This window comes from Anguilla rostrata, chromosome 14, assembly GCF_018555375.3.
Source record: "Anguilla rostrata isolate EN2019 chromosome 14, ASM1855537v3, whole genome shotgun sequence".
Lineage (NCBI taxonomy): Eukaryota > Metazoa > Chordata > Actinopteri > Anguilliformes > Anguillidae > Anguilla > Anguilla rostrata.
In genome coordinates this window covers 1274464-1286469 of record NC_057946.1, presented here as the reverse complement: position 1 = coordinate 1286469, position 12006 = coordinate 1274464, and the positions used below count along the sequence as shown (strand labels likewise).

The 12006-nt window shown below is 45.8% G+C and overlaps 1 protein-coding gene across 2 annotated transcripts in view; it reads right to left on the bottom strand.

Moving 5' to 3' along the window:
• The window catches only part of LOC135240221 (bone morphogenetic protein receptor type-1B), a 70664-nt gene that overhangs the window by 25626 nt on the left and 33032 nt on the right, over nucleotides 1–12006 (bottom strand). For both annotated transcript variants that reach the window (XM_064309617.1, XM_064309616.1), the window contains one exon: nucleotides 3013–3358. In XM_064309617.1, the coding sequence (XP_064165687.1) occupies nucleotides 3013–3091 (79 nt within the window). In that variant the 5' untranslated portion in view covers nucleotides 3092–3358. The remainder of the gene's footprint in view (nucleotides 1–3012; nucleotides 3359–12006) is intronic.

Below are 12006 nucleotides of genomic sequence, written 5' to 3'. Positions count from 1 at the left end.
GAACTGACTTTCAGAATTCAGAGCAGTATTTTAAAAAACGTCCAAAAAAATTCATTAAAATCACAATTATGTCACAACAGTTATGCCTTTTAGTATTTAATATCTATGAAGTGGGGCTGCTGGGGGCTGCAGATAATTGGACATTCCAAATTAGTGAGGGAATTGGACATGATCAACCCCACACTGGGTGCCTTGGAAAAGAAGAAAAAAAGAAAAATGAACTGATATTAATTTTACCACCCAGAAATTCATTCAAAAAGACCTGTCAAATAAAATCAATCTGGTCTGTATTCAGCATGAAATATTTTCAGTCAGGCGTGAGGCTACACCTCTTCCCCATGGAAACCCTGACACACACACACACACACACACACACAGCAAAAGCCTCCAATCAGTAAACAAGCTGTGATTTCCCTATGTCCCGATTTTAACCACGCATTGCACCTATTATCAGCACAACCAGTGTCCAAACAGGCCTAGATATGTAAACCAGATGTGTGATGTCATCGCAAGGCTGTTTACTGCCAGTCTTTGTGTTGTCTCTCGAGTTTGGCCTTGGTGGACTGACAACACACACGCAGGCAGGGGGCCTAGCCAGAGCTTTTTTTAATCTGCCAGTAGTTCGTATCAAAGCCGTAGCCTAAACAAATCACGGTTAATACGCTAAACATTCGGAAAAAATCCCAAGATTTTGTCCGAGTGCTGGTCCAAGGTCCCTGCTGAAAAACATTTCCAGCGCCAGGCGCATGGATACGTACACCGAGCAGAAATAAGAAAAGATCCTGTCTTCCACGGAGCACCGCTAACTTCCTGTTCCCATATGACTGCCTGTAATTCTCCCATGATATTCCTTGGAAGTGATATTCTGACATTCAATACCACACACAGACTGACCTTTATGTTCAGGACAAAATAAAATTCACATAAAATACTTGTAGTTAATGGTAATAATTAAATAACATTCAGAATACAATCCGAAAAAATATACCAATCAATAAAAAAATGAATAAATAAAATTAAAAGGAAAAAGGTTTGCACAATGAAAATATTGAACACAAAATACCGTGCTCAAAATTTTAACTTTGTTTAACAAAATTGAACTCATATTTTAATATTCATGATTATATTTCCTGATCATCTAACGCAGGAGAAATAGATGCTGTGGTAAGTCACTGCCAGTCGTCTCCATGTTCATATGCGCAGTGACATGCTCCACCTGACCTTGGTATAAAAAAGTGATTTTTAAAAAGATGTATTTTGTTTGAACTGGCTTTGTAACCGAGAGGTTGCAGGCTTTATTCCCAGGTAGGACACTGCCGTTGCACCCTTAAGCAAGGCACTCCTGCACTCCTTCAGTTGGTATCCAACTGTATGAATGGATACTATGTAAAAAACGCAAAAAACTGTGTAATTTGCTCAGGATAAGAGCATCTACAAAATAAATAAATAAAAAACAAATAAAGGCTTCCCTTCAGCAGCTGAAATGATAGTTTGGGATCTCCAGAGCAACGCTTTCACTGATTTGTAATGTTTAAAAAAACATGACCTATGTCGGTCAGAATGTGCAAAAAAAGCTGTCTGTGCTGTATAACAGGAATATACTCTTGGTTGTCTGTGTGTGTGTGAGTGAGTTTGTACGTGTATATGAGTATGCATGTATGTGAGTACCTGTGTGTGTATATGGAGTGTGTGTATGTGCGTTCATGTTTTGGTGCATGTGTGTACATGCATGTGCGTCTGTGTGTGACACACATGGTCAGTTGGTCTGACAGGCTAATGTCCTGCTGTTCCTCCAACAGCTGTGAGACTGTTACTACTGACTGGGTCCCGAAACACAGACACACCACAGCTGACAGAAGGAGTTATACCACACTACTAACGACTGAAGCATCATAACGTGTTAGGAAGACCGGCAGATGAATTTCATAGAAAAATCACACTATTATAATGCAACAAAATATGTTAATACAAAAAAGCCATTTCCCCCAGTTCTGTGGAGGCATAAAATATTCTAACTCTTATTGTTAAATAATAACTTACTTCCAAGAAATTGTCATTAATTAAATGTCATTAACTATCATTAGCTAAGAATTTTATACAGGAAAATTAAAGAAATATACTGTATCTATTCATTTTCACTTTCCATGAACTCCTACATAAATATTGATGAGGTTTAGGAAAAATCACTGAAGACTAAATTTAAAAATCCCAATAATGAATTAGTGTTTGATTGAATATTAAATGACAAAATTCAGTCAACTGCCATGAAATATATGATATATATCTCCTTTCCAAAAAATTTAGTTTGCATATCTAAAAAAAGATCCTTTCCTCTGTTCAATATAGATATTTTTAAAGACAAAAGCAGCCAAAATATGTGTTAAGAAAAACTGAAAGTCAAAATGAGAGAATTGCTAATTGTTTAATAATCCCAGTTACTGACTCCCATACACATCTTTTTTTTTCTTTTTTATAAAGCTGACACTTTTTATAAAGCTGACCAGTTAAATCAACCAATGAACACAGTTCAATTCAGCAGAGAGCAGTTCGTCCCAAAGTACACTCAAAAAATGTCAGCAAAGCTGCCGGTATTCTATTTAAGCACTGGATTTATAGCACACACACACTGCTTTAACACAAACTGACACAATTGTGAGGACCCTGAGACACTGTAACAGGTTAAAGCACACTTGTGAGGACCATGAGACACTGTAACAGCTTAAAGCACACTTGTGGGGACCCTGAGACACTGTAACAGGTTAAAGCACACTTGTGGGGACCCTGAGACACTGTAACAGGTTAAAGCACACTTGTGGGGACCCTGAGACACTGTAACAGGTTAAAGCACACTTGTGGGGACCCTGAGACACTGTAACAGGTTAAAGCACACAGGAGCAGTACAGGCTATGACATCAACCCTGAACCCTGACAGCACATGACGCAAAGCTTTGTTGCGGGGTACCCCAGCACCCCAACGCGCTCCCCGCAGGTCCGGCGAACCCCTCTACTCACCCTCGGTCATGGGGCGCAGCAATCCCAGTCCCGCCAGCAGCAGCGAGGTCCTCCAGACGTACCCCCAAAACACCGTCATCCTCCAGCTGAGAGCCGGACTCCAGAGTGTGTGCGAGTGTGTGAGTGTGTGTGTGCGTGTGTGTGCGTGCGTGACTGTGTGTGTGTGTGTGTGTGTGTGTGTGACTGTGTGTGTGTGTGTCGGTGTGTGCGTGAATGTGTGCGTGTGTGTGTGTGCGTGTCTGTGTGTGAGTGTGTGTGTGTGTAAGCTTCCTCTCCCTGTTATCAGAAACTCTGCACCACGCAGACACCCAGCAACCTCCAGCTCCACTGTACACTGATGGACCAGCTGTGAGGGGAACAGAGTGAGAGGGAGAGAGAGAGAGAGAGAGGGAGAGAGAGGGAGAGGGAAAGGGAGGGAGAGAGAGAGAGAGAGAGAGAGGGAGGGAGAGGGAGAGGGACGGAGAGAGAGAGAGGGGGAGGGAGTTAGCAGGCTGCTCTCTCTCACACACTGCCCCCTGTGTTGCTCGACCGGCCCTCTCACTCCCTCTGGACACCTCGTGGGTTTGGACAACAAAGGGGCAAATGATCCCTGCTGCCCCCCTACCTACCCCCGCTGCCCCTCTCGCCCTCTCCCTGCCCCTCCAACACTTCAAAAACCTCCCGTTTTCAAAAAGGGGGAGGGGGGGTGCAGTGGCCTGAGGGGGTGCCCCCAAAGAGAGGGAAAAAAACAGCTTCACCCACAGGAAGAAGGGAAAACATGCAGGAAGAGAAAGAGCTTACAGAGTGGTTAAAACCAAGAAATTCTCTTACACTTTCAGTTATATTCCCGGCACACACTCATCCTGGTAAACAGCAGACAGGTTTTATGGGCCTTGCATCTACCGGCAGGTAAGGATAAAAGAACAGGTGTTCACTGAACCTGGGCCAGAGCCAGAATCGCTGGATATGAATTAACTCGAAAGTCAACATTATTAACGCTTTAAGGTGTGAGATCACTAATTTGTGATCACAATGTTCTCAACTGAACATTCTAATGCTGATGATGTCACAATTACTGCTGGTAACTGAAAGTTCTAGAACACTGACTTAGAACTTTGGAAAGAAAAAAAAAAACATTCCAAAACACCTACTTCTCAAAGGTTCCGCTCACACTGATAGATCAGGGTTAAAGCAAACATGTGGTTTCAGGATACAAACACAGAAAGAGAGAAAGTAATGTATATGCGTCAAAATCACCTTACAAATCTAAACAAGAAAAATTAATTCACTGGATCTCCTAACCTGGGTCTGCACCATTTCTCTGCTGCTCAGTCTTCGGTCTCATTTTTAGTGCAGTTTAGCTGCTTTACTGGTTTCGGTTGGTGGAAACACAAAGTCAAACCTCTAGCCATTTCTCACAGACCAGGCTTTTCATAACTGATTATATCTGTCTTTCTGCAGAGTAATGCATGTCATAGTTTTGGGCAGCGGTGTTGTATAATGGGAGCGCAGCTCGGCCTAGAGGTTGCAGGTTTGAGTCCCAGGTAGGGCAGTGCTATTGCACTGTTGAGCAGGGTATAGAGAAACCAGCTGTGTGATGTAGGGGGGGACCCAGCCCACTGTGCAGTGGTGGGAGGTGATGTTTTTCCCACATGGGCAGTGTGATTGTCTTGTCAGGAGGGATTTCACCGTTGCAATGCATAGCATGCGATCAGGAGACCTCTTTCCAGCGCTGGAGCAGGGGGTTCTGGGAGCAGGGGTCTCCGCGGGTCACGCAGAGGCCCTTGAAGTACGGGGACATCCATCAAGCGCGCAGCGGGTGGGAACCGTGGGGGTGAGGGGGGGGTCTGGGGATTGAGTGATTATGGAACATGCTGATACTCTCAAACTCCTGCTTGTTCCAGGAGAACCATTGTCTTCTTATTTTCCCCTCTTGAAAAAGCCCCTAATAGGATCCATCAACTGTGACAGAAACCCTCTTTTAAGAGGTGTTAAGAATTAGCAAATTAGCATCAGAGAATTGGTCCAAAAAAATTATAACACACCGACACATCATTAAAGGACCCGAATCACTGATGTTTTGAGTTGGATCAGACCAGTCCTTCCAAATACAAAAAAAAAACAGGATCTCAAGAGGGGAAAGAGAAATGAGACCCCCTGAATGTGAGACGGGCAATGTTGTCTTTCTTTGGAATGTGCATCCGTCCCGTCCTCATCAAGCAGAGAGCCAAAGTGTCTCCTTCATCAGTCCTCCTGCGGGTTTCTGACGCATGAATTATGATATCGGAACAAATCGACGCTTCCCCCAGAACACCGTCAGGCTGCTCGGCCACACGGACGGACGGTTCGACCCTCAGGGAAGGCGACCCGCTAGGAGGCGAGCCTCGGCCGTCCAATGGGCACGCTGCCTCCGATTCGGACCGCTCGTATTGCTGATCGAGTGCGCTGCGATCACACTCAACACCTCTTAATCCCCCCCCCCCCAAACGCAACCAGCAGGCAGGAGCCCACAAAAGCCCTGGGGGAGTTTCCTACCGTCCCCCCTCCACCCCGCCCCCGAACCACGCACGCACCCCACCGCCAACCCTCAGTAACCCCCCCCACCCGGCGCACCCCCCCCCCCCCCATTCCCCAGCAGTGTGTCATTTGTGTGAGAACAGAGAAGAGCCCTCATGAATATGCAGAGGCCCCCACACAACGGGGCGCTTCCATTCAGCATTTTTAAAGTTTTTTTTAAAACCAGAATGCTTAAACAGAAAGTGTTTTTTTAACGGACGAGCGAGCCGTCCTCACAGTAAGGGTCGCCCTCTCTCTGCGGAAGGAAAGGCGGGGAGGACAGCCAGAGACCTGCAGCTAACGGCCTGTGGTGCAAATGAGCGTGAAACCGCTAGCAAAATAAACTTTCTAATCAAAAACATATATAAATAAAAAGTAAGCACTGCTTCTGAGAAAAACAAATCATGAAAACTCCACACTACCAGGTCAGGACGTTAACTGTGAAATGACACAATAAAATTATCGCTTTATATCTGGAGCTTAGGTAAATGTGCACATTTAAATTCTTTATTGTACAAAATGACATTTTGACTGACATTTGCACTTTTTCAAACCTCTTTCCAGAGTGTGCATACTTATTCTCAAACAGCTTATTATACATCATAATATAAAAACCAAAAACATACAGTCCTCACATATTCTTATAGGTGAGACCACAAAGGATATGCAATATTTTTGTACCAAAATCAACAGGCAATTCATAATGGTCTCATTAAAGAGATTAAAGTTCAGTTTCTGGATTATTTTAGAAAGTTTAGGCCTATTTCAGTTTCATTGTAAGTTTTTGATGGGCCCAGATTGGTGGAGACATTTATTTTTAGATGAAGAATCTTTTAAATATTTACATACATGTCTGATGATCTGGTGGGTTTCTGATTAAATTAATTAAACAGCAGCTGGTTTTTGAAGGAATCTCCAGTCAGCTGGCGGTGCTTGCTGAGTCAATCTCTGACACGCTCTCTGATGGACACCGTGTAAAAACCGCTCATTCATTCATTCATTCATTCATTCATTCATTCATTCATCCAAAATGGCCGCCACAGCCCAGGCGGCAAGCGTCCCTGATTTACTGTCTTTGCTGACGCCGGTTTCCACGGTGATGACATAGCTCATTCTGACATACTGTAGTAACCGCTTCACGACCGGGAGCCAGTCTGGGTTTTAGTACTACTCAAGGGCTGCAACAGCTGTGCTCCGCCCCCCTCTAAGCCTTAAGCATTACAGACAGGGTCATTAACCCTTTCACAAGTACGCTTTTCAGAATGATTTATTTATTTATTTTAGTCAGTGTTCTAGAACTCCGCTGCTTAACAACAGTGATTGTGACATCAGCATTTAGAATGTTCACTTGAAAACATTCTAATCACATATTTGTGTCCTCACACCATAAGGGGTTAAACGTGACCTGGTCGCTTCCCAAAATCTATCTCTGCCCAGTACCCTTCTGGGCACCAAAAATCACCACTCTATCCTGTCCTGGAACCCAAGTGATTTCACACAGTAACCAAAATATTAAAAATCGATGTGAACAGAATATAGCAACTAAATATAAGCATTTTTTCTTTCCTCAACACAGTGAAACTCCAAACTGAATATCCATGGGATGAAGTATCAGGATTCCACTACGGGAATTATCCTCCATCAGCGAGTTTTTTTGTTTTTTTCTCAGTGAAAGTGCTGGTTTTGTAGAAAAAGGACCCCTGGCGTTAGCGCTTAGCGTGCGAGGTTAAATGTACTGTACAGCACGTCTGTGAGCCGGATACAGGGCGCGTCCCCGCGCCCCAACCCCCACCCCCATCCCGTCTCTGCCTCATCAGCACTAAACGGCCCAGGAGAGGGTGTTTTCGTACACCCAGGCAGAGGCCTCAGGGTCCAGCGGGCCTGATTATCCAGAGACTGTCAACAGCTACTTTAAAATGACAAACGTGCCTGTGTCCTCACCTCACTGTCATTTTAAAAGTGATGTCAAAATACGCCAGTTTTAAACAATTGAATCCTGTACTGGTGATTCAGTTTAATATATTCCTCTTGCACAGTGCTGTGTATTACAGTGTTACATGAAGTCGGGAACTGGTCTCTTTTCTCTAACATTACCAGGGGAAACCATTCCATGCAGCACTGACAGCCCTCTCTATTTTACCTTGATTCAGGCAGGTGCAAAGCAGAGAGGATAGCACATAAAGAAGGGATCACAACTCCTTTGGGGACTGAACCAAAACCCATGCGGGGAGTTAGGCTATATATACATTCGCCCATTTATTGTGAAGTGCTGAAATATACTGAGAACGTATTTCATTTAATCATATTCGCTGTATCTTCCATTTCCATAAGGAAGGGACTGGTGCTCCTGCAGTGACAGTCTCGCATTTTTACCCACCAGGCACGGCATAGAAGCAAAATAAAAGATTAAATTTAAATGCTGCGACTTTGCACCCCAGCTCAAATTGGGAAGCACACCCATGTGTCCAGAACACTAAAGGCTAGGATGTTGCCAAATTTTGGCAGGGCAACAGGTGCGAGGGAAACCCTGTAACTTCATGAAGGCCACGCCCAGAAAAAACACTCATTGAGTTCTTTCTGCATCAATTCACACTGAAATGGCTTGTGCTGTATTTACACAAAGGACCAGCAGGACCTCACCTGCTTCTCAGGCTACACCACTGTTCATCAGGGACACATAGAAGCCCAAAAACATTCATAAAGTGACAGTTACTTGACCCTCCATCACAGGGAAAGTGGCCTAATTAAAAATAAATATTATGGGATTTTCCACAGTCAAGGAGACTGCAGACCATCAGCCAAGACCAGCTCAAAGGCTCTGTTTCCTCTCTGGGAGGAGGTCATGGGCCCTGAGCTCACCAGTGAGAGGGGAGCCTTGTTTGCATCGCGGAGTTAGCCAGACTGCCGTACCTGTTTACTCTGTGGGGGCACCCAGGGGGGGTTTGAGTATCCCTGAATGTGCTACGAGACCATAATGTGCCTGTGCCTGTTCATCTCCATCAAAGTGATAAACACTGTGGATTATCCCCGAGTGCTCAGTGCTTTATTCAGGTGTGTTTTCCCTCTCTCTAAGTCTCACAGTGGGAGAAAGCTTTGTCCCTGTGTGTGTGTGCCCTGCGATGGACTGGCAAACTGTCAGGGTGTATTCCTGCATCTCGCCCAATGCATGCTGGGATAGGCTGCAGCACCCCCCGTGACCCTGACCAGGAATACGTGGGTATAGATAATGGATGGATGGATGGACTGATGGATGGGCTTAGCCACGGAAGGGCAGTAAGAACAGCCTCTACTCACATATAATAAAGCATGCCATTTAACTTGATCACTTGATTTTAAAAAATCATTTGATTACCATATAATACCCGTAGTCTTTCAGTAAATTTTAAAATATGGAAAAATGAGTCGAAGATTTTGGCAGGCTCTAATAGGTTAAAGAAGCAGACTCAATTTTCTATTTCCACAAGTCCACATGGCTATGTGCTGTGCCCAGTAACACCAGGGAACAGAGAATCTGTTGTTCCTTCCACTTGTAAAACAACACTGCAAAAGAATGAGCAACACATGAGCACTTTTAAACCTGCCACACAAAATTTGGGCAGTCAGCTAGAAAACAAGCGAAAGAGAAAGAAACACAAAACAAATAAAAGGCTTTCCGTTTTCACTTCCCAACACAGCCACAGTAGAGTGAACACAGGTGTCTTCAATTAAAAATTTAAATGAAACATCTTTGTGAGAAGTAAAAAAAAACTAAAAATGAAAAATGACCTGAGCCCTGCCAAGTCCCCAGGAGGTTTTAATGAAGACCCTGCTGTGTGGCGTCCGGGTTACGGTCAGTGGACACTGGTAATCAAAGGCCCCAATTAAGGGCCCGGTTCAGGGCCAAGCAAAGCAGGCCTGATGTCACGGGTCATCGCGTTGACCTTTAAACCCTGAGCGACCCCTACACCTGCCCGAGCGATTAGCCTGAATGCACCCCGGCGATTCAGACACCCGCGGCCAATCCAGCGACGCAGCTCAGCGGCCAATCCAGCGACGCTGCTCAGCGGCCAATCCAGCGACGCTGCTCAGCGGCCAATCCAGCGACGCTGCTCAGCGGCCAATCCAGCGACGCAGCTCAGCGGCCAATCCAGCGACGCTGCTCAGCGGCCAATCCAGCGACGCGGCTCAGCGGCCAATCCAGCGACGCTGCTCAGCGGCCAATCCAGCGACGCAGCTCAGCGGCCAATCCAGCGACGCTGCTCAGCGGCCAATCCAGCGACGCTGCTCAGCGGCCAATCCAGCGACGCTGCTCAGCGGCCAATCCAGCGACGCTGCTCAGCGGCCAATCCAGCGACGCAGCTCAGCGGCCAATCCAGCGACGCAGCTCAGCGGCCAATCCAGCGACGATGGCGGTCTGGACCTCAGAACTCAAACGGACGGCGGCTCCCGGGCCTCCAGCCTTTCACTCTCGCGGTTCACGGCTGTGGCGGCTGATCATGCTACAGCAGGACGGTCAGGTGATGTTCACACCGCCGCTTCGGAGTCCGTCATGCCGCTGTTCGCCAGGGGAAGGCGCTGTCGGGCAGCGTGGACCAGCGCAGGGCCGTCCGCTAAAGCGAGGCTCCCTGGTCCTCTGGAAACGTTCACCAGACCTGAACACCGCAGCTCAACGTGATAATGCGTCAACCAATAGGAGACGTTCTAAGGCAACCTGGGAGGGGGGGCGGAGGGGGCGGGGGGGGCAGCAGGCTCTCAGTCTGAGGCATTTCAGTCTGAGGCATTTTTAAATAAGATAGTGGAAGAACGGGTTGTAGCAGTGAGGACTCCTCTGATGCCGTTTAATACGTCTGTAAAAATGCTTAAATGGCCTGGGGCTGTATCAGAGTGCAGAGTGCACACACGTCTATGGGCTTGGTATGAAAAACATGTGTGTGCGTCTCTGATGTTATTTCCCTAACAAAGCCTTTGAGGCGAGCTTCTTAAGCGAGCCAGACAGGCCTCTATAGGATACGATGGGCTAACAATAATTCGCTTCACTGCCGATTTACCCATTTAGATCCAAATGAAAAAAAAATAGAGAAAGAGAAAAAGACAGACAGGGGGAGAAAGAGAGAGGGAGAAAGTGGGAGAGAGAGATAGAGAGGGTGGGAGATTTAGAGAGACAGAAAGAGAGAGAATTACCGTTTGTAGTTTGGCGAAGCTGTTCTCGCATCACAGAACAAAGGGGGGGGGGAGCTGGCATGTGGGACAGAGGGATCGCTGCTGAAAGGGGGGGGGGGGGGTGCCGCAGGGTGCAGGGTTCGGGCAGCCCTAATTGCGTTAAAAGGGGGGGGGGGTGTGTTTACAATATCGCACATTTCCTAACGAGCACTAATTGCGTGCACTTACTGAGCACGTGCAGGAATGTTCCCCTGCCAGGGTGCAGGGCAAGTTCACAGAGGACAGAATTCACTGAAACGACAGCATGGATTATGTCAAATCTGTCAGGAGCATTTCAAACGCTACGCAAAATGCACATCTGAGTGCATCAGGTGGAGATGTACGCACCTCAAACCAATGTCCTGTCCGTGTGTTTCTTTATAGATTTTGAACTAAATTTACAGTCTCACCTGTTAAAATAACTAACGTGTGTTCAGATACGATGCTCACTAAAGAACGGTAATACACATGCACCACATCTACTCACTATCACAGCTGCAATACTTATAGGTGGAGTGAGGAGACCACAGTGATGCTTTATATTCCTGTTATAAAGAGGCTCTGAGCCTGATTACACAGGAACAGCAGACACCATTCTCCCCGAGAACGCTCTCCTGATCCAAAGGGAACTCCCTACGTGTCACACTTTTATTTATTTCTGCGTCGTGAGATGTGATGCAACACGGTGAAACAAATGAACTGCTTTTCACAGACATTATGTCATCGAACCTGCCCAAACTGGAACTAAACATTGCGAACCCCAGAATGTGAAACACATGGTTTTTTTTTCTTGTTTTTTTTTTTTTTTTCAGAAAAACAATTTGCTCTGTCATTGATTGACACACACAGATACACCGGCCAGCTGGTACTCTGCTGTAAAACTAAATTAACTGTGTAACACAGAGGGAGAGATGGAACCAAAACACACACGTTTCCTGCGCCAGAATTTACCGGAATGTTCTCAACAGGTTTCGAACACTTCGTGAAAATAATTTTGCTTGTTTTTAACAATCCCAAACTGTACCAAACACAGTGCAGATGGTATACTGTTCTTTTTATTTCCCTTCAGCTCCCATGAAGTCACGGAGTACGTTGCCATGCGGAGGTAAGATAATACCATCGTTTTATGATTCATATTTTCAAGTTGTGCGCACTAGCGCCTGAAGAACAAGGACAGCTTATGTGTATTGGAACCCCTGACAAATTTACATGGCTATACCTAAAAACTAGTGTGAGTTTAAAAAGTTATGATCAATGTGAAATGTTTGTCATGAAATAATA